Source organism: Gobio gobio (genome assembly GCF_949357685.1).
Source record: "Gobio gobio genome assembly, chromosome: 16".
Taxonomy (NCBI): domain Eukaryota; kingdom Metazoa; phylum Chordata; class Actinopteri; order Cypriniformes; family Gobionidae; genus Gobio; species Gobio gobio.
The window spans coordinates 32,427,031-32,450,328 of record NC_137109.1 but is presented as its reverse complement, the minus strand read 5'-3'; the positions used below and the strand labels follow the sequence as shown (position 1 = coordinate 32,450,328).

At 37.2% G+C, this 23,298-nt stretch overlaps 1 protein-coding gene across 2 annotated transcripts in view; it reads right to left on the bottom strand.

The window, feature by feature from the left end:
- gria2b (glutamate receptor, ionotropic, AMPA 2b) overlaps positions 1-23,298 on the bottom strand; it is a 48,758-nt gene that overhangs the window by 5,413 nt on the left and 20,047 nt on the right. For both annotated transcript variants that reach the window (XM_079839506.1, XM_079839505.1), the window contains exons 3-13: positions 19,087-19,326; positions 10,903-11,099; positions 5,740-5,793; positions 5,491-5,649; positions 4,738-4,905; positions 4,428-4,532; positions 3,076-3,183; positions 2,760-2,966; positions 2,223-2,590; positions 1,472-1,670; positions 715-962 (exon numbers count right to left, since the gene is read on the bottom strand). In XM_079839506.1, coding sequence (XP_079695632.1) covers positions 715-962; positions 1,472-1,670; positions 2,223-2,590; positions 2,760-2,966; positions 3,076-3,183; positions 4,428-4,532; positions 4,738-4,905; positions 5,491-5,649; positions 5,740-5,793; positions 10,903-11,099; positions 19,087-19,326 — 2,053 coding nt within the window. The remainder of the gene's footprint in view (positions 1-714; positions 963-1,471; positions 1,671-2,222; positions 2,591-2,759; positions 2,967-3,075; positions 3,184-4,427; positions 4,533-4,737; positions 4,906-5,490; positions 5,650-5,739; positions 5,794-10,902; positions 11,100-19,086; positions 19,327-23,298) is intronic.

Sequence of the window (23,298 nt, the reverse complement as noted above, 5' to 3'; positions counted from 1 at the left end):
TATCAGCATATCTTCAAATACATTTACATAGGTAAACCCAAGCAGTGCCACCTGGTACATGTAAATGGCTAAATTTAGTTTGATTGCCAAATTGGAAGTTCAAAGCACATCTTTGTTAATGTTTTTTAACGAAAAGTGTGTACTGCAAGGGTTTGGTAAAAACATTTCAGAAATCATTACATTATTACATTATTAGAAATAAGCAAAGAGCAATAATTAATGAATATAGAAAAATGAGAGACATGATAGGAGAGGGTATTAGGCAAAACCTTAGAAAAAAACATTCATAAGACAAAAACCAGACACAACACTTGAAAAAGACAAAATCTCTAATATATAGATCTATAGATTAGCATTTGGTTAAAATGCACTAATATAATGTACTGTATATCTTTAAGATATAAAATATGGGTGTATTCAAATATATATATATATTTATAAAATAATGAGGTATTCATATCTGTAAGATATAAATAATGAAGTATTAACTTTTTTAAATCTGTAAACAAATTTATTTTTTCCTTTTTTTTCCTTCTTTTTCTTCTTTAAAAAAAAAAAAAAAAAAGATTATTAATCTTTTACTTATTTGGCTCTACTGTATCCAGCTACTTCATTTATCTATTTTATACAAACCAGGACACATGAGCACAGCTACATCAGGGTAGGTGGGATACTATAACAACATTGGACACATTGTTATACTATTCCACCCACCTTAATGAGGATCCTTTGGGGGTGGCGATGCCGTAGCCTTTGGAGTCCAGGTTCCCTCCGACCTTCATAGTGTCACAGGGTTTGCGCTGCTCGATGTACTCGTTCATGGTAGACTCCAGCAGGTATGCATACTTCCCCTTGGACTTCCTCACTCGCATAACTCCTTCTGCTGTCGTCTTAACAAATACTGAGGGCTCAGCACTTTTCATGTATGTCCACATTTTGTCGAAAAGAGCGATTTTGGAACGCTGGAGGAAAAAAGATGCAATGATTGTGTAAACTCTGTAAAACGTTTGTAACACTTTACAATAAGATCCCATTGGTTAACTACAATTAACTAACAAGCAATTTATACACTGTTGATTTATTTTTGTTAATGTTAGTTAATAGAAATACAGCTTTTAGTTCATGTCAGCTTTAATGCATTCAAAAAATATTACCGGACACAACTTTTTGATTTTGATTTATTAGGAAATGTTTGTCAATACATGCTTTAAAATTATTTTTAATAGTTTGATCATAACGTAGATAACTAATGTTAACAAATAGAATCTTATTGTAAAATGTTACTAAAATGGCCATGCCAAATATTTTCAGTTTACTGTAACTACAACAATTTTGTATTTAACTTTGCATTTTATTTTACCCTCTTAAACTCTCACTTAAAAGTTTGTGCTATTTCAAATTGTCATACATTATGTAAAAGAAATATTAATAATGTGGATTTTATGGTTATGAAGAAAAATGGGTGTCTTACCCTGAAAAACTCTTTCGTTGAACCAGAATCTAAAGTTCCATAAGCAATCTCTGTTTGCTTTGCTAAGTCCTCTGCACTCTCAATTGGAGACACCATCCTTTCCACAGTTAGGAAGGCAGCCAAATTAGCCGTGTAGGATGAAATTATGATCAGGGTGAAAAACCACCAGACTCCTCCAACGATGCGGCCAGAAAGAGACCTGATGAAAAAACATCCAACGAAATTCATCAGACATGATGGCACGATCACAGTTAAAAAAATGTATTCTCAGCTCAATGTAAAACTCAACCATATAAATGTTTTACCAATATTTTGCACATTTTACATATTTCCATGACTCATGCAACTACATTGTATTGTTGAAACTGTGCCATCTTGTGTTATCTCTAAAAGAGTTGGTGACTAAGGATTTTGAAGTCTGAACAGAAGCTTCACTGATGATTTTAAGGTATTTGCGAGAATAGCTGCTAGGCAGAATTTGCTTCGCCTGCTTAGATGAGTCTGCATCATGCATAATGAATAATGAGCATCTAAATATATAATGTTTTATAGTTTAAATCTAGCGTAGTTAATTTCAGCATAGATGTAAATAATAATTCATCTTAAATCAATGATATTTTTCGATCATAACAATCAATTACTGAGCAAGCCATTGCCTTTTATAGAAAAAATGCATTTGCCTTTATAAAACCAGTATTTCTTGAAGAAATAGCATGTGGAAATATAACAAACTTAAAGGTCAAGAACAAACCTTGGTGAAATATCACAGCCTTGTCTCATAAAAGCTCCAAGAGAGAACCAAAGGCTGTTGAAAATCCCAAACTCGTTGGTTGACTCGTTGGTCTGGATCTGGCCGTCCTCATATTCCTCTGTGTGCCACTCATATGGACTGAAACGACTGACCAGGAAAAGCACCACGCTCACGCCAATGTAGGCAAACACGATACACATCCAGATCTCATAGGCCAGAGGGTCCAGGAATGAGAACACACCTGGCTTGGACTTCTGAGGCTTCTTGATCATGATGGAGATTCCCAAACTCATGAATGGCTTTGAGAAGTCGATGACTTCTTCTCTGACCAAAGTGATGGTCAGTGGAGCCACTGCTATGTCAGCTTTCTAAAATGAAAGAGAATTAATTTTATTTCATTCTCAACCTATTGTTTGAACAGAAAAATGTTTGATCGAAGAACAATATCGATGTTCGATGTTATGGCTACTTTTCAGACCAGCAGCTACTTTTCAATTATGTCGTACTTTGAAAGTTTAATAAATAAATCTTTCTTACCCCATAAACCAACTCTCCAACCATTCCATTCCAGATCTTCGTCTCTGCATCTCTAGCTCCATATTTGCCATCTCCCACTATTTTCAGCTGATATTTGAATCCACAGTGCTTTGCTATTTCAGCTGCCAAGTCCACACAGTACCCCTCGTATCTTTCATTATCCATAAAAAGGTCAGCATTCTTCTTTAGCATTACATATGGCGCTTCCTGAAAACGGCAGCAAGAAACACCTTGTCAGAGCTGAGTGCATTTTACTACAGTGCACATATTTCAACAGAACAGCCTAATAGCATGGAAAACCACAAGTGAAACCTACTAGAATGGTGGTGACGATCACAGTCTTGTTTTCCAGCCCCATTGTATCATTTGGGAAGAGATCAGACTTTGTCACAACCATTTTATCAACTTCATTCCAATAGCCAATCTGAAAAAAAGAAAGGCATGTGTAAGTTGTGTAGTGACTTATGTGAAATGATAAAGCATGCTTTTCTTTCCACACTCAAACAAAATTATTAAGACCCCTTCATAGATATGGCACATTTAAATTTTGTTCACTTTACTTAAACATGTCTAATTAGGAGTAATACGCATTTATATTTAACAGTATTTATAAGGTTTAACATACAATTCTTTAAATAGTGTCATCAATGAAATATTATTAAATTTGATCAACTCAATTTAGATTTAGGAAAGAGAAGCACCTTCTGCACATGCACTCAAACATTTGTTTAATGAATTAAAATGAAAAAGTAACATGATTTTTGTCAACTTAATTTAATTGTGTTCAATCAACCTTATATATTTAAAGCTGAAGTTTACTTAATTAATTTGTGTTAAAACTACATGAATCATTTTTGTTGACTAAGGCCCTGTCCCAAATGGCACACTTCATGTGGACTTAAAATGGCCGATGCGTGACCGTTAAGTCCACGAGACCGCAGGGTGTCCCATTTGTGATTTTAGGTCTCAGAAGTGTGCTCTTGAGCGCCCCCCTTTGAGGTCGATATGCGCACTTCTGCCGAGCCTGCATAGGTGCGGGTTACGCGGCGGACTTCTTCCCGGCAGTCAAAGCGGCATTACGTTGTGAAAGCGCGGACTCAGAGGAAGACCGTGAGTGTTTACAGTGCCATTTGGGACAGGGCCTAACTGGGCAATGGATCTGTAGTTCCCAGCATGCTTTGCTTTGTTATTGTATGTGTTTTTCAGTAAAGGGAAAGATGTTGTTTGTTAATGCAAGTATTTAATGTTCAGTTATGTTGGACATTTAGGGAAGTTTTTGTAATGATTTTGAATTTTGTAGTTGCAGAAGAATGGCACCTGTGTTTAGGCTTTGGGCACTCAGTGATTTATGCTAATGTCAGGAGTAACACGTTGTGTATAGAGTATACATGGTGTATAATGATGAATGAAATTGCTTGTAATAGATTTTAATAAAATAGGCATAAAAGTCATTTTATAAATGTATCAATTACATTTGCCCAAGTTGAGTTAGACAACTAACTCATTTCATTTTTATTTCATTTCTTTTTTTTTTTTTTTATGAGTTGGGGCTACACATATTTATTGGCTGGGAATTCTGCCCTCAATTAAATTAAGTTTGTCCAATTTATACGTTTTTTTATTTTATTTTTTTGAGTGCATACACTTTATTTTAGAACTGAGTCTTACCTTAACTGGTCCATTGCTTTTCAGTTCCATGACATTGACGGTATAATTCACTCTCTTTCCATACTGATCAAACTGAATGTTACCAGTGAGACCATCAACTCTCACCTGCATGAAAAAGATATGACAGAAAAGCAAAATCATTTTTGAGAAATTGTTTCATTTCTTTTTTTTCTGAGAAATGTGAAATATCTAAAGTGGGCTCCAAAATGTTATTTAAACCTGGAAATACACAATGTTGTGTTTTAAGTTTATTTTACAAACACATTAAAGATCCAATATTAAGAAGCTCTGAAATTCTGTGACTTGTCACCTGTTTTAGGGCACGCTCTATCTCAACCCCCTGTGCCCATGGTACAGCTGGATTAGCCAGGCAGTCTCCATTGTTAGCTCTACGGGAGATGTCAATTCGCTGCTTGTGCAGATAGCGGAAGGCCTCAGTCATCACCTGAACTGCATCATACGTCAGTGCTGAAGTGTACTGGATATAGAGTGAGAGATAAAGGTGGATTAGTTATCAGGGGGGGGGGGGGGGGGGATCCAGATAAATAAAGATACAGAATTATTGACACCTTTTTTATTATAATATAATAAATTAAATGAATAACATATGGGGAAGCCATATACTTATATTTAAACATTTATTTGGTGAAGCCGTCTCTGAAAGTCTTTGAATTGCAGGTATATTTGAATTTCATTACATTTTAATTCTAGTTGCATAAATTCAAATTCTGTATTCTGTTTGTTACCTTGATGTAGGTTCAATTTAAATTCAGAAAGTAACTGAAATTTAAAAGGCATACTTGGTTCTGAATGGTATATTCAGGATTTGTTAGCAATATATGAATGAAACACCTACTTAGTCTAATTTGGTGAGAAGACAGAGACCACATTTTATCTGGAGTACAAAATGACTAACAAGCTTGTCCTGCAAATGGCCTGAAATATACAGGAATTTAAATGAAGACATTTATGTTCATGTAGCAATTACCTGGACATCTCTTTTAATCATATTTAGTAAAGCTGACTGAAGCAGAAAATGGATGGACACAAACCGAGTTCTCACCCGTATTTTGTTGTCTGCTCCGGGATATTCTTTTTCCTCCAGAGCTTCCCAGCGCTGGTCAAATTTGGACACCAGGGGGTCATCGAAATCCACAATCTGAAAGCCTGATACATTGGATCCACCATACTGGATTTTTGAAAGATCTCCATCCACAAAACCCTGAAAACATGACGGTTTTCTCAGCATTTTGGTTTGATACGTTTTCTCAAAGTCACATGTTTTTCTTTGATAGTGTTACAGATTATTTACCAGGTTTGCTATGATGTAGTGATATCCCTTCACATGCCTGCCAATTGTAATCACCTGCAAAGAGAATAATGAAACCATCAAATTAATGAAATATAAAAGGTTAATAAAGGCCTCCTGAAGCGAAGCGATGCGTTTGTGTCAGGTAAATGTCCATAATTAAAACTTTATAAAGTAAAATTTCTAACTTCCGGCGGACGCCTGTAGCGCCTCTCGCAGTTAAAAAAGCATTTTGAACGCTTCAGAAGGCCTTTATTAACCCCCCGGAGCCATGTGGAGCAGTTATGTTGGATATAGATGCACTTTTATGGACTTCAAAAACAGAGCAACATTCACTGCCATTATAAAGCGTGGAAGAGCCAGGACATTTTTTAATATAACTGATTGTGTTCGTCTGAAAGAAGAATGTCATATACACCTAGGATGGCTTAAGGGTGACTAAATCATGGGCTAATTTTCATCTTTGGGTGATCTAACCCTTTAAGGCATGACAAAAATAAAAGTGTACTGCTCCACACTGCCGATCAAACAGACAGACTGGAATAAAAGCAGTGTCAGCAGTTTGTGTGCTAAGGGCAAGGAATTTGTGATGTGTATGTGCAAGTGTGTGTGTAGATAAAGCTATATTATACAGCCAAGATCAGTTACATTGATTCTGGCTGTTGGTTAAACACACTTCTGCAGGCCTTAAATACAAATCAATAGCTCTTCCCTGAGGGTGCAGCATGTCTGAATGAAAAACCCATCTCATGAGGACTTTTCTGCCCGCTAATGACATTTGTTTGTGCATCCTAATTAATGAGTCATAGTCAATGTTGGGGAGTAACTAGTTACAATTACAAAATAAATGTCATTGTAATCCATTACAGTTGCTGAGAAGAATTAGTAAATAAATTACAGTTATTTATGAAAATGTTAAAGGGGTGGTAAACCACGATTTCACTATTCTAACTTTAGCTAGTGTGTAGTGTTGCTGCTTGAGCATAAACAACATCTGCAAAGTTACAACGTTCAAAGTTTAAAGCAAAGGGAGATATTTGCTTTTAAAGAAATCCATTTCTAAGGACTACAGCAAACGGCCGGTAGGGACTACAGACATTCCTCCAGGGTTGGTGACATCACCAGCCTCAATATTTACATAAACCCCTCCTCCGAGAATATTAAATAAGGGTGGGTGAGGCCATTTTGTATCGCTGTTGTTGTGGTATAGTGGTATAGGCAGGAGTGGTGTTGCTGCAATGCAGACGAAATACTGTTATTTTCATCCGGATTGCAGGTCTGGGGATGGGTGTTTAACATACAGCATGTTATATGCATGTGTTTGAGACAGAGGGGAACAGGTCGCAGATATATGCTGCCCATCATAAAGCACGAGACAGACAGGGTCGGAGGAGAAGACTGGAAGACTGGATTGTCCATTATGTGACATAATGGACAATATTCGTCCGTTGCAATTCATGAGCGGTTCAGTGTGAATGCACGACGGGCGCGCCTCCCGCTGCACATTTCACGGAGGAAAACATCCACAATCTTCGCGAGTTCAATGTCTGATTTGCAAAACGTCAGGTGCGCGAGACAAACACTGCCAGTGCGTGGATGCACGACACGCGCGCTGCACATTTCACGGAGGAAAACATCCACAATCTTCGCGAGTTCAATGCCGGATTTGCACCTCGGCTTGTCCTGAAAGCTGGATTTACAAACAGAAGCTGTTTACTGGCCACAACCTGTAAGTCTGATTTATTTTTCATCGATGTGTTTTCCTGTAATAGGTTAATTGTACGTTGTAGCAAGGAAGTAAACAGATGACAACGCTGTTCTGCAAACCAGTCTGTTAAATGCTCATTCATACTTAACATTATCCGACGAACACCTAACGTTAAAATCTCAACAGCGAACTTGGCATTAGTGTAAATGATTCTTTGATTAGAGCTTTTATGTATTATTTATCTGCATGCTAAACATGGTTCTGTGTGTGATTTGGCTATTAGTAAAGCCAGTGTTTAGTGTTCGTTTTGGGTTAATAGTTCTTGCCACAGATATTTGGCTATAATCGTTCTAAAAATACAAAAGTGCCATTCAGTAGCGATCACTATAGATCCGCAGTCTTTACTCTTGAGAACTGAACAGGTTTTGCTCGATCATCTTCACTAAAATGTTCTGGGTCTGATTCGGGCTCAGATTGGTGTGGTTTTATTGACGCCATTGATTCTAATACAGACCAAAGCACAGTCTACCAGTAAAGGTAAGGGGCGTGCCGTTTCCGATTAATGTGCACTGCGGTTAGCGAATCACAACACACTGGGTCAGCTAACCAATCTGAGCCCATTGCGTATTTTTGAGGGACTGGCTTCATAGAACCCGGAAAGCATCAGACCGTTTTACAAGGAGGGACAGAGCAGTGTAGAATAAAGGTCAAATTTATGAAAAATAGTGCAATTTTTTTAAAAACGAAGCATGAACACATATTACAGTGAACCCCACAAACCCAATCAAGCCTTCAAAAGAATGTGTTTTACCACCCCTTTAACGATTACAAAGGGGGTTACATCTGAATATTTTCTGTAAAAGGCTAGGATAGGTTGAATCATTTTTTTTTTTTTTTTTTGATGTGCACAATGTCTGCTGCCATTTAAAGGCCGTTTAGTAAAGCGATGCTATTCTGATGCTTTTGATTGGTTCACTTGTTTGAATTTGTAGCGCACCACGTCTGCCAATTACATCAATCCACATAGCCAGTTGAAAGCTTTAGGCTAAAACCTGTCTGAGAGTTGCCACCATGGCGGGTGATGAAAATGCATTCCATTACTGGAAATATAAAAATAATTTCATCCAGAAATCAGAAAAGGGGGCAAATATGTTATACAACTATGCAACTATTAAAAGGCTATCGACATCTAAGTTTTCAATGTCGAACCTGAGGAAGCATCTCCCATGATGAATGACAACCTTAAGCGCCACCTAGTGGAAAAATCTCTATTACTTTGTCCCGTTTTGACTTGCAAAATAGAGCTATTTAATTACACAAGAATTGGTCATTGAGTCTAAACAATATTTTAGGTGGAATATATAACTTTATTTAAAAAAACTAAACAAAAAACAATACATGTTATCACAGCTACGCAATGAGTATGAAACTAGAATCTATTATTGTTTCTGTTAGTAAGAAATAAAAATTAGACCGTATATGGTATATGTTTTCCCTTCACACACACACACACACACACACACACATAGTGGTAAAACGAATATTGTCACCACACTCTAAAAAAAAAGGCTCGTAATCATAGGGGAACCTTTTTAGTGCTATATAGCACCAATTTTGGTGCTTCAGTGGTTCTTCAGCGGTTCTTCAGAGGTGCTATATAGCACCTTAGTCAAAGAACCTCTGAAGAACCGCTGAAGAACCTCTGAAGAACCGCTGAAGAACCACTGAAGCACCAAAATTGGTGCTATATAGCACTAAAAAAGGTTCCCCTATGATTACGAGCCAAGAACCATTTTTGGTGCAATATAGAACCTTTTTTTTTTTAGAGTGCATTCTGTTTAGTTCATGGACTTGTAGTTTGTATTTCCCGCATTTCCGTTACTATGGTCACCATCATTATAAGTTCTTTTAAATCAGCGGTGTATCTTTCATTATCTCGTTTTATGCTTCATAAGTTGTAGCCTTTCCTTCATTCTTTGTCTGATCACCATTATACTAATGTGTTTGCACTGCCTGTCTGCCTGGCTTTTTGGAGTGTCATTAAATGTTGGATTTTTGGGACCTCATTCTTCTGCCTTCACCTGTATTCCTGCAAGCACCGTGACAAGTATGAAGATTTGTAAGAATATGTTTTTGTTTTACTACAGTATAATGATCTAGACTTGTGTTTTCTTTTAAATATAACTAAATATAACCAAAGACTTTATATATTGGAAGATGGTGCGCTCCGTTTACTAATGAATGGGAGAAATGCAATGCCCAATATGGCGAATAAGCCCCGCCTTCTGAATGAAAGAGCCAATCGTTGATTTGTAAAGTCATCGCATCACTGCAGCTGCCGTTAAAAGCTCTGGTTGCTATAGAAACAAGGCGCATTAGCTTTGTCCAGGCTGAAAAATGCTGTTTTTTGTCATGAATCGAGCGTTTAGAAACAAAATTTATGAGACAGTTGTCAGATTTCATTGGTGATTCCAAATTAGAAATTTAAATGTAAGCTTGGAGAACAGTTTTGGAGAATTTGATGTTTCTCCTTTCAAAGAGATGGGAGCTGCACTTGCATGCCCGAGAGGCGTTTCAAAGCGTCTTAAAGAGACTGTTTTTTTAGACGTTAAATGTTTGAAAATGATTAACAGTTGAAAATTTTGACAAGTAATCAAAACATAATCAAATGTAATCAGTTACATTACTTTAATAAAGTAATTGAAATAATTACACTACTTATTACATTTTAAATAAGGTAACTTGTAATCCGTAATATATTACATTTCCAAAGTAACCTTCCCAGCATAGTGTTCGTAGTTATGGTACTCTTAAAAGTCCTTGGTTGTTTTAATTATAATTTTTATAACTATTATGTAGACTTGTGATTTATATAAAGACAAATATTTTTTGGATTGTCACTTTACCTATGTTTCTTTAAATGGTCTACCATTTAAAAGTTTGAGGTTCTCGTTCTCTTTTTCTCATCAAGTCTGCATTTATTTGACCATACATACAGTACAAACAATAATATTGTGAAATATTATTACAAAACTGTTTTATATTTTAAAATGTATTTTATTCCTTTGATGGCAACGCTGAATTTTCAGCATCATTACTTCATTCAGTGTCTCATGATCCCTTCGTGAAATCATTCTAATATGCTGGTTTGATTATTAATGTTGTGCTTCTTAATATTATTCTTTGTTGAAACCATGATATTTTTTTCAGGATTCTTTGATAAAATATAAGCATTCAAAAGAACAGCATTTTTTTTTAAATAAAATCTTTCGTTGTCTTTGCTGTCACTTTTGATCAATGCTAATGCTTTTAAGAGGGAATAAGACATATTGCGGCTAAACCAGCACCTATCATGCTCTTGCTGTTACTGAATATGATGTAGGTTTTTGAGCTGAAATTGTCCAAATGTATATATTACATAAAGACTATTTAGTTTTTGTACGTGTCGATGTCAATACCTGCTCCATGATGTCTTTAACTTTGTCCTGCTCACAGTCTAGGATGACCCTCCGCTCCTTCTTATTTTCTAGGTCCTGGAAGAGTGAGCGATATGCTTCATCCTTTCTCTCATCCTTCATGTTGCCCACGTTGATGGCGGTCACCTGCCATTTCTTCTCTGCTGCTGTGTCCAGCACAACTTGGAGTGTGGTAAGTCCTGATTACGAGGAAGAGGAACAAATTAGGTTATATAATAATGACTTCCAAAGGTCGAATTAGGCCCCTAATAAATAGTTTTATAAGTGACTTAACAATAAGTGGTTATAGTTAAAGTATTTTCTTTCTCATTTAAGATCTATGCAACAATGCATTTGCTTCCCCTTTTGGACTGTTTGGGTTGTATCTCTCCGAGGGCTGACAGAAAATACACCTGAGTGGGACAGGACTGTTTTTGCAACATTCAGTAATTCAGGGGTTATACATGATATAATAATTGTCTTTGTTTTTGTTTAGTCTTTTTTTCCCCCTGCATTTCTTTCCATGCTTAACAGTGCTTGAAACCAGAGTTGTTACATTATTAATAATACTCCATGGAGGATTTGATACAGATAATAAGACTCTAAAATTGGCATTTTGATTTCTGTCAGTCACAGGGGAGGTAAACAACTAAAGCAATCAATTAAGCGCGCATAACAGCTACAGTTTATAAATACAGTAAGTACATGTCAATGTGAGTGAGTGTTTGTATGCTAGATATGTGTATTTGATTTTTTAACAATATAAAACTGTGTATGGGAAGTGGTTTGACCAAGTGAATTAATCATGGGTAAAATCTCAGGGAGTGCAAGGCACAGTGGGATCCAATGTTTAACCTTTGTTAAATGTGTGTCTTTGAGACATGAGGATCAAGACTTACAGCTATTCTTGGAGATAAGTGATTAAAAACTCGTTAGTAAGGGCCATTAGCACTAACAAATGAGATGATGGCACTGGAATGCATTGTTACTCCAGCACACTCCAAAATCTCTTCTTAGTCTAGGAAACCCTGACGTGGGGCACTTAAACACTAAGGAGCAATGAGATGATAGCACTTCTGTTCATTATTGTTCCAGCACACTCCAAAATCACTTCTGAATCTAGGCATGCCTGATGGTGACACAACTGAATATTTAGCTATTTAAATGCAGGCAAATTACAGACTCATATTTCAGTGATTTCAACGTCAAGACAATATTAAAGGGGTGACGAATTGAGAAATCAACTTTCCTTTGAGCCTTTGATATATAAAAGTTCATCGTGATATAAGAATATCCTGTAAGTTTCAGAGCTAAAAACGTCCTTGTTAGTCAAAGAAAAGCTTTTATTGACACCAGTTCCAGAAAACGAGAGATCTCAGAATATGTCGACCACTGACGTCATAGAATGCAGAAGCTGCATCTCAAGCCCGCCCACGACTCGTGGAGCTAAACGGGTCGCGCTACCAAGCAATAAACACGCCGGTTTCAGCTCACGTGCGTAAGACATTGCGTGTTTGTTCTCTTCATTTCACCGCAAAATCAATTGTAAACAAAATACAGGTCGAGACTGGATTTGCAGACATATTGAGAATAAAACTCAATGCTGTGCCTTCTATATTGGATCCGACAGAAACGGTGCAACAGACTTATGTGAGTAAAACATGTTTTTTTTTTTTGTATGTGTTAGTATTGCATTGTTACAGATCGTTTGATATCTATTGATTACATACCTTAGCACACTGTCACAGGCTGGAGAAGGTGTAATTGGTTAATTCGTGATCAGACTCAGACTTGTAACGTTATGGGCCAGGGCTCGCAAAGCCCAACATCCCGGGGCTATGTGTTTTTCAGACGGGCTATCACCAGCCTGCCGACGGGCTATCTTAAATAGTGAAATAACATTCCTTTCTTGCGCGCGCACGTGTGTGTGTGTGTGTGTACGGTTCGCTGTTATATCCACTGATCAGGCGAGCGAAGTAATACAAAAATAACATTCCAATCAATCACATGTGGATGAAAGATGAATCATTGTGTTTGTTTGATAAAGATATTTTTCGAGCCCTGTGAGCGATTCCCCAGACGCTTTCAAAACAATTTCAACATGTACTGAGGGGAGCTGAAGCTCATTAAATATGCAAATCTTATCCAATCCTAGCCGTGGGCGTTTACTTCCAAGTCTTCAGTGCGGCACGCCCATCAAGACCGAGCGTTTTTCAGAGAGCCTCAAAACCAAGGCAGAAAATAGCCTATTACTTATTCATTATGATGATTTTGAATGTAAAAACCATGCAAACGTCATAAGTTGACCTCAGACAACAGTATAAAAACAATTAAAAAGCCAGTTCATGACCCCTTTTGTTACAAGTACACAGGAGGCAGACACAGATGTTAACAGGTAAGGGTAGTTTATTAGACCACAGTAGAGCAGGTGTTGTGGAGCAGGTGAGTAAACCGGTTGTTGGTAGATTAGAAGGTGATACGAGAGAGAGAGAGTTACTGTCTTTTGTTTTGTAGATGGAAGGACGCTGGAGCCTGGAGGTCGCTGGAGACTGGAGATCGTTGGAGACTGTAGATCGCTGGAGTACTGAGGGACGGACAGGAACACACCCACACAGCAGACAAGGAACACGGAAGGAAGGAGACACGCTGGAGACAGGTAAGTATCAGTAGTAGAGTCCTTGAGGTAAGCATAGCCTGAAGTATATGCGAACGAGACCGGACGTGGAGTGCTGTGTGGTTGTGAGTCTTGTAGTGCTGGTGATGAGTGTGGTGATGAGGTGCAGGTGATGGTGATCAGTACTCTGGGGAAGGAGTGCGCTGTGATTGGTGGAGGGTGGAACCTGACGTGTCTGTGACACCTTTAAGGTGATGCATTTAATATATTTTTTATTTGGTTTATTTTATATTAATTATTTATTTATTTGCTAGCTATTTCCTTAACCATAGATGTGTAAAAAAAATAAATTTTAACAATTAATAATATTTATGCTTACATAAAAGCATGTTTTCTAATATATTTTAAAGTGTAATTTATTCTTTTGATAGGATTCCAGGCTTCAGTGTCACATAATCCTTCAGAAATCATAGTAAATCATAAACATTTACTATTATTATCAATGTTTAAAACAGTCGTGCTGCTTAATATTTGTGTTAACGGTGATCACTTTTTTTAGGATTATTTAATGAATAGAAAGTTCAAAAGAACAGCCTTTATTTGAAATATAAATATTTTATAACAGCATAAATGTCTTTACTGTCACTTTTCATCAGTTTAATGCATCCTTGCTGATTAAAAGTATTAATTAAAAAAAATCTTATTGACCCCAAATCTATTTTTCATTATTTTATGTATGCTCCATAATCTTGTTGCATAAACATGAGTAAAACTTTAGTGAACAATGGTCCAATATTTGTCAATTTCTTTCCCGGCATGGGGTCTCCCTCATTGAATTGTGATGTCAACTATATTACATAATCTCATTGTCTTTCTTTAAGCACTACGCAGCTGGATCTTTGTAGATTGTCAGAGGTGTTAGGCTGATTTAATTAGCCAACCCAATTATGCAGAGGTTATGGATGAGTCTCACAGTTAGGGAGAATTAGTCTTTGTGCACAGCCAATCCTTTATTGATTATATAAGACACTTTAACATAAAGCAAACCATGAAAAGAAGATAAAGTCCAAGGAGAACAGGAGCAACGACTGTAATATCCTTCAAGCGCAAACAAAAAAGAAATGCACAATCCAGACAAACTTTAGTTTTACTTTAATGGCCTGCTGAAACAGGGATTCTGGTGCTCTATTTTGTTTCCAGTCGTAAGCATATTTCTCTGTTGTTGTTGTTGTTGTTGTTGTTTGTCAAGCACCTGTCCCTGATGACAACACACCACCTAAAAGTTACTAGAGTGTGTGTGTGTGTGTGTGTGTGTGTGTGTGTGTGTGTGTGTGTGTGTGTGTGTGTGTGTGTGTGTGTGTGTGTGTGTGTGTGTGTGTGTGTGTGTGTGTGTGTGTGTGTGTGTGTGTGTGTGTGTGTGTGTGTGTGTGTGTGTGTGTGTGTGTGTGTGTGTGTGTGTGTGTGTGTGTGTGTGTGTGTGTGTGTGTGTGTGTGTGTGTGTCAGTGTCACTCTGGGTCCCTTGTCTCATGCACTCCAGGACCATGGACAGCGCCATGGCAGATCCACATGGGCAGCAGGCAGGGTGATGAAATGACTACAAATTGAGTACAAAAGGGATGCTAAAGCATCTCTGTCAGGTGGGTGATGAAAAGGTATCTAAAGAGATCAACTGTCCTGCAGAAAGCAAGCAGCATGCTGTAAGAATCCGCGCCACTGAACGAAACACTAAGCTGGAACCTTTACACAATTTATATAAGCACAACAACTACCACCAGTCACTTCCACGCTCAGTAGTTTATAAATAAAAGCCTTTCTGGGGATATGAATTATAAATTTGTTTCCTGCTAAAGTGCTCAATATCGGGCTTGAATAATCTCTTTATTAACCCATCAGCCATTTCTTTACTAAAACATTCACAACATATTTAATGCAAAAACAAGTGTGTATGCCTTTCTCTTTGAAGGTTATCCATGCCAAAATGCAGTTGTGTGTGGTGGACTTATAAAATGAGGAGGCAAAGTCACTTCTTTTGTCTAATATAAATTCATATTCCAGTTGGGTTCCTGAAAAAAACTTTTTTTAACGGACATTTTTGGAAAAGCTAAATGTTGCCATCTCTGTTTGAAACCTGCAATTGCAATTATTTGCTGAATTATCATCTTTATGTGAGTTGTTCATCGGCGTATATTATATAAAAAGGAACACTTAATACTACTGCAATTAGTGTCTAATAGAGGTTCGTTTAAAGCACTTAATTAATTATATTTTCATTTTCTGTGACCTCATCTAAAGTGAGAACTTTTTACAGTTAATAAAAATATTAAATTACAGTGACAATGAATGAAGAACTCATTATTTGTGTATAGCCTATTATTAACAAAGAATACTATATTAACTATGAATTAACTATAAACTAATAGTTTGCAAATGATTTGTCAGTACTTTATTACTGTATATTTATTATAAAGTGTTACCAACAAATCTCACCCACTTTAAACTTTTGAAGGGTAGTGTATATTAGCAGATTATTATTTAAAACCAAGTTTTTCTAAACTTTTCAAGTTTTTGTATTTTAAACCTTTTTTCTTTAAAAATACAAATACTACAATGATACCGAAACACACATATTTCATAAAGCTTTTATTTGTTATTATTGCCCTTTCTTAGCCTTTATTATTCAGACTCACCTTCTTTCAAACCCTCTATGAACACCACAAGTGTAATGATGGTCGCAGACACACAGAAGAACCGCAATAAACCAGCTCAATCATAAATCATAATTTCCATCTAGTAATTTCAAGTACATTCAGTTTAGATGCGACCGAAAAGTGATGTCTGGGTCAGTGTGTTGTTTATGTAGTACTGATTTAAACGAATAATCTCCGGAAATTATGTTCTATGTTCTTTTATTCACCCTGTGTTTCACATACCATAGCATGTAAATCTGAAAATATATATTATGTATCCTATTCCTATAAGATGCAGTGCATATTTTATTACGTACCCTCAATCTTCTGTATTGTTTGCACAAATGGAGGAGTGAAATACTGGATGTGGCGTTAAGTTTGCATTTATGTCAAAAAGATCTCACCAGTGGAATGCATCATGACCACAGGCGCTGTGCTGCTGCTCTCACACTGTAACGTTGACACATTAATAACACACACAGCACAATGGTTGCCATGGGAATGCAGCGCCGATTGACCTAATTAGTATGACAGGTGATGAAATATGCACCTTGACACACGTTTACATACCACACACACAACCACACGAGTCTGAAATAAATAATGCATATCCAGCCCGCAACAAAAGCAAACAGCCACAAAGACATGCATGCAAAAGCACACAAAAAGAGTTTTTTTTTTTTTGGCGGGGGGTTATTGGGTTATGTATACATAATTAATATTAATAAATTATAAATGACACATTGTGTGCATACTGATCTTCATCACAGGAAAGTTAAAAGTAGCAGCCTCACAGTTAATAAAACATCCCCATTACAGATATTTATGACACCACGGTCCTTAGAGAGGCACATCAACCATTCTCATTTGTGCCACAAAGCTCACAACCTCCGCAACCATCAAAGATATGGGAGGGTGACACAGGGAAATGAGTGAGACAAAAAGGGAGACTGAAAAATGGAGAGTGAGAGAGACAGATATGCTTGAGGCAAATGAAAAACTGAGAAACAAAGGCCAGTGGGTCCAACAAACACAAAATGAACCTTTAATAATTCTGTAGCCCACTGGATCCTGCCACTCTTGCTCAAAGTGCAAAACAAGCCTGCGAAGATATGCCTTTTGACCTTAATATCCTTAAAATATGTGTGACTTCAGAATACAACAGCGATAATCTTGTCTGTAAAACTATTGTCAATGGATACTGTCCAGAGCCCCATGCATTTGAACTGACAACCAACAAGACACTGTACTGATTTAATTTACAGATTTACTATACTATAAAATCTAGTCAAGTCAAGTCATTTTATTTATATAGCACATTTAAAAGCAACAGAGTTACGCCAAAGTGCTGTACAATAAGACAAAGTGCACATAAACGAAAGCATAAAAAGAAACAAGGCAGATACGCAATATAAACACAATAGATACACAATATAAACACTTTTGACCCGATTCAATCTAAAATAATAAATCATATAAAATCTACCAATATCGATCTAATCAAAAGTCAGAGAGAACAGATGAGATTTAAGAGCTGATTTAAAACTGGCTGATGAAGAAGCAGACCTCACATTGAAGGGCAGACTGTTCCAGAGTTTAGGTGCTGAGAAGGCCCGACCACCCTTAGTTTTACAGCGAAAACGTGGGACAGTTAAAAGAAGCTGATTACACGACCTAAGAGTTCTTTGGGGAGTGTAAGGAATCAGAAGGTCACTTATGTATTTTGGTGCAACACCAGATAGAGCCTTGTCGACAAATACTGCAACTTTAAAATCGATTCTGAACTTAAAAGGAAGCCAATGTAAAGTCGCTAAAATGGTAGAAATGTGATCTTTCTTTTTTGCTCCGGTAAGAAGTCTCGCTGCAGCATTTTGGACAATTTGCAGGCGAGAGATTGTAGTTTGAGGCAGTCCACAGTACAGAGAATTACAGTAGTCCAGACGTGATGTTATGAAGGCGTGGATTACGGTCTATAAATCTTAAATTCTACAAAATATAAATATATTTCAATAAATTCTACAAAACAAATGAAAGAAACTGCACTTTACCACTGAACTGATTTGTTTTTCAAAATTTAGTGACGAATCGAATGTAACCTCCAGATTCCTTACATTAGGTTTGAACAGTGGCAGGGATATAACCTAAATTAAAGGGAGATGAAGACCTGGATGGGCCTAAAATCAAAATATGATAAGAATAAATGCTGCAGTAAATAATGGCCCAATTCAAACTCAAACTAGCGCACAACGTCATCGCTCTTAGCCACTCCTTCAGTTCGCTGATTGGACCGGTAAAAATTTGTTCGGAGAAAACCTAAGAATATTCCACAGTCCCAGATGGAGTACTGAAGGAAAATGAAAATTGAGCGGGCTACGTACGAGGGTGGAGCCAGGCCACCCAATGGCAGCATATAAATTGAAAAGAGAAGCGGGCCTAAAATGGATCCTTGGGCCACACCACATAATAGGGGAACTGATGAAGAAGAAGACTTCCCCATGTTCACTTAGAAGGTTCTGTCTTTGAGATAAGAGGGCACCCTGAATACCCACCACCTTTTCCAACCGATGTAACAAGATACTATGGTCGATTGTATCAAAAGCAGCGCTTAAATCCAATAAGACAAGCACTGTTTGCAAACCAGTATCTAGGATTTGCAAAAGGTCATTGCTGACCTTCAACAAAGCAGTTTCCGCACTGTGTATTGATCTAAAACCGAACCGAAAAGTATCAGGAATATTGAACATATTGATATAAAACTTCAACTGACTAGAGAAATGGCTTCATCCAAAAGTGATGAGTCCCATTGAAAAGTAAATCTATCATTTCTCTTCAAGCCACGCATCTCATGTTCATATGGTATTGAATAATGCAGTGCAGTGCTTTACCTCGGTCACTGTCGTACAGGTAGGCAAACTTGTCCCATTTGTAGTACTCAATGAGACTCAGGAGAGGACCTTTGATGTCTGGTCGCATCTGAATGATAAACTGCTGATTTCCATCCAAGGGAAAGCTTGGCGTGATGAAGGAGACGTGAAGTGTCCCACAGAACGACGTTATTGTGTTCACTGACTTCTTGTCATAAAATCCAAAAATAGCATAAACTCCCCTTGAGAACTGAGAACAGACTGGGAAAAAAAAGAGAATCAATTAGAATCTGACAGAAAAGTATGAGAGCCTTACACAAACTTTAGAATCTGATTTGTAAAAATCCATCCCCCTTTCCTCAAGGTTTCTAAAGAAAAAAAAATCCAAAGAGGTAAGTGTCATTATGTGTATAAAATGAAGTGATTTTTAAGAATTATGCAAATTATATGATTTGGGGAAAAAAATTATAGCAGAAGAGTTTGTATTAATCTTTCATCAGCAATCAACAATGTGACCCATTTTTGTTTGATCTCAAAATGATATACTATATCTATATTCCATAAACAACAATGCAATATTAAGTGGTCATTAAGTGGCAAACATTGCAATCTAATCTTCAGGTATATGATGCTATACATCAATAATTCAAATGTTTTTTTTAAATTATGGCATGAAAATCCTAAAAAAGATGAATACCCTGATCTACAATTTTATTGCAAACAAAACATGAACGATCCCCCTAAAATTGTTTAATGGGCTGATTAAAATAATTTTTATCTATAATAATTTTCCTATATGACGTGAAGTCAGCAGAAGCAAGAAATTAAGGTTATTACTGAAGCATAATCAAATTTATTGATGAAATATGCATTGCAATCAGTGTAATTAACTCAGGGCCTTTGAGTTATGAAGACTTGCTGACCAAATGTTGACTTTATGATTGATCATATAGTTAGATTAGTAAATTAAAAAGCCATGAAAAAAATATATAGACAGTGGTACTAACATTTGTTAAACCACTGCCATATTCCCTGTCCTACTGTCTTGCAGCCTCAGGGTTATTTGAGCAACAATATCACTAATAAGGAATGGTTGCTGCACCCAATGAGTCCTGCTGTCACTGATGCCATGCATGAGTATAATATATAATACACCAAGATAAAAAAAGTAGCTGCTAAAGTACAGTGTGTCCAGATGGAACAACATACTGTAACTGGGCCACCTCTATATCAATGACCATCTGGCTCAGAGCCTCTGGATTTTTTTTCCTGCTTGGTCCCTTCCCCCACTCCACCCACGACAACAGCTCTATTTTCGTTTCCACCCCCATCCTGGACTGTCGCTATTTCCCAAGACACCTTTCTGCCTGTTACCTCCATGTAAACATTTTATACAATGAAAGCTGCATGGCGTGTGAGCAGCTGCTCTTAGACCTGTCCTTAATGAGTATGTTGCTCAGCACTATTAGTTAAACCATTTATGAACATTAAAACTTTCTTATCTATAACCAATTTCAACATTTCCATTGATCTAGCAAGCAAAGGGTCAAGAAGAGGTCAGGTCATCTGGTATATGGTTAATGAATCAACAAAATGTGGCATTTTGCATTAGGTTGCTATCTTGGCCAGCGTGCCGATGCTGATGCAAGCACACAAAGCAAAATTGTATCAATATTCAATTCAAATGTCATCCACGGTACATGCTTTTATTATTCTCATCCCCATGAATGCATTTTTTCCCCCAAATTACTAGCTGTATTACAACAAATAGGTGAGAAATTATGTCAAGAGCAGATAAAGATGTGCTTTTGAATTGTCTATCCTCAGGCTATTACTGAATAAAATGAATGGGACTGTTTCTTTAAAATCCTGCCTATTATTGCTAGCAGTCAACCTCAATATATGCTGAGTGATTCTTCCTTTAGGAAAACTGTTCTGGTCTCTAGTATAAATTTAAAGAGGAAAACATGCAATTTTTCTACTTGTAAAGGGCAGATTGTAATAGCCTTGCAATAACTTGTTTGGTATGCCGCTGTAATTAATGTTTCCTAATTAGAGTGTTGAAATGTTTCATTTGCCATAATTTCTCAGTATCGGCCCTCTACTCAGACTTTCCCTTAAAGGGTTAGTTCACCCAAAAATGAAATTTCTGTCATTAATTACCAACCCTCATGTCGTTCGACACCCGTAAGACCTTTGTTCATCTTCGGAACACAAATTAAGATATTTTTGTTGAAATCCGATGACTGAGAAAGGCCTCCATCGGCAGCAATGACATTTCCTCTCTCAAGACCCATAAACAGTACCAAAGACGTCGTTACAAAGTCCATCTCACTACAGTGGTTCTACAATAATTTTATGAAGTGACGAGAATAGTTTTTGTGCGCAAAAAATAAATCAAAATAACGACTTTATTCAACAAGTTTCTGTCTTCCGCCTGTGCCTTTGACGTGAACTCACAAAGCACCACGACGCATGCGTGAGAATATGACTTTCATTTCGCGGCTTTGATAAGGCACTTTTACGTGCACTTGTTCGTTTCTCACAGTTCGGGCATCCAGGAAATGCACACTTTAGCCCCATTTTGACCACTACGTCAAGACCTAAAGCACGATCAATGTAGAATTCAACAGCTTAGATACGCCACGCCTTATTCTGCTTGTAAACAAAGCTCCTCGCTTCCGGGTCATGTGTCAGAACGCCGGCTCTACGTCATATTCTCACGCATGCGTCGTGTTGCTTCGTGAGTTCACGTCAAAGGCCCAGGCGGAAGACAGAAACTTGTTGAAAAAAAGTCGTTATTTCTTTTTTTTCTCTTCGCTTCATAAAATGATTGTAGAACCACTGTAGTGAGATGGACTTTGTAACGACGTCTTTAGTACCTTTTATGGTTCTTGTGGGTGCAAGTCACATTGCTGCCAATGGAGGCCTTTCTGAGCCATCGGATTTCAACAAAAATATCTTAATTTGTGTTCCGAAGATGAACGGAGGTCTTACGGGTGTCGAACGACATGAGGGTAAGTAATTAATGACAGAATTTTCATTTTTGGGTGAACTAACCCTTTAATAAATGCATGAAAAGCCCCCGTTAAAATCAGAGACGTCCTACCTTACACTTTTCCCTAAGAGCTTACGCATTTTTAAATGCATTTGCTATTTACAGTGTGTTCACCATTTTTCCTAACATTATGATTATTAATATCATTATTAATATTGAAATCAACTCATAATTAACTTTAATTTCAAGTGTTCAAAGTGGCTCTAATTGAAGAATCCTCAATAAAACCCATATCTTGGCATGTGCTATGTAATGAACAGAAACTTGAGACTTGAGTTCATTTAAATGTTCGTATGGTCCAGTCGATCAAGTGTGGAAGAACAGTAGATGTACGTCTTATTAAAGCCTTTTAATCAAGAGCAAGACCGCCATCATATACAGAGAGGGAATGAGAGACCCAAGAAGCCATTAATGACACTGTCACATATGACTGCTTTTCAATGGAACAGAGTCATTAGCATACAGAAACAACCCCAATGAGTGGAGTGTGTGAATAAATTACTTCATGTTGTTAATAGCTAATGCTTCAAAGCTCTGCTTACTTATTTCATTTCTCATCATCATCATTATTTTTACATTTAATCGAAGAAACACAATAAAGACTGATCTGTCTTAAGGATATAAATCTGTATGCATTCTGTCTTTAAACTTTCAAAAATGTTTAATCAAAATAACTTCCCCAATAGCCTGGATGCCAGCCGAACTTAGCCTCGATCACAACATTTGAGGTCGGGAAGTTCGATCTGGACTTGATCCGTTGTGGAGCAACTATGCTCAAACCAGAGCTGTTCGGACCAATCAAATTGTCAGGACGGGCTTTATACGATGACAGACAGATGATAAACAGTAGCGTATTCATCCACGTCACTAAAAAGTGCTTGCGTTTAATTTGTTTACTAAACGGAGAACTTGTTCGTATATGCATTCACCTTTACTATTTCTCTCAAAAATGATGATCGTGTTGGTAAGTACTCCGTGTATCCTTAAATTCTTTTTACAACGCCAGCAAAGATCGTTTACACTCATCTTCTACTTCTTCCGGCGTGCGTGCAGTTGAGTTCTGTTGACAACTATGCGTCGCTCTGATTGGTGGTAGCTCTATCCAATTGAGTGCAGAGGTATTTTCGTCCCCATAATCACAGCCCAATGGCGCAGTATCAGACTCATATTCTGAC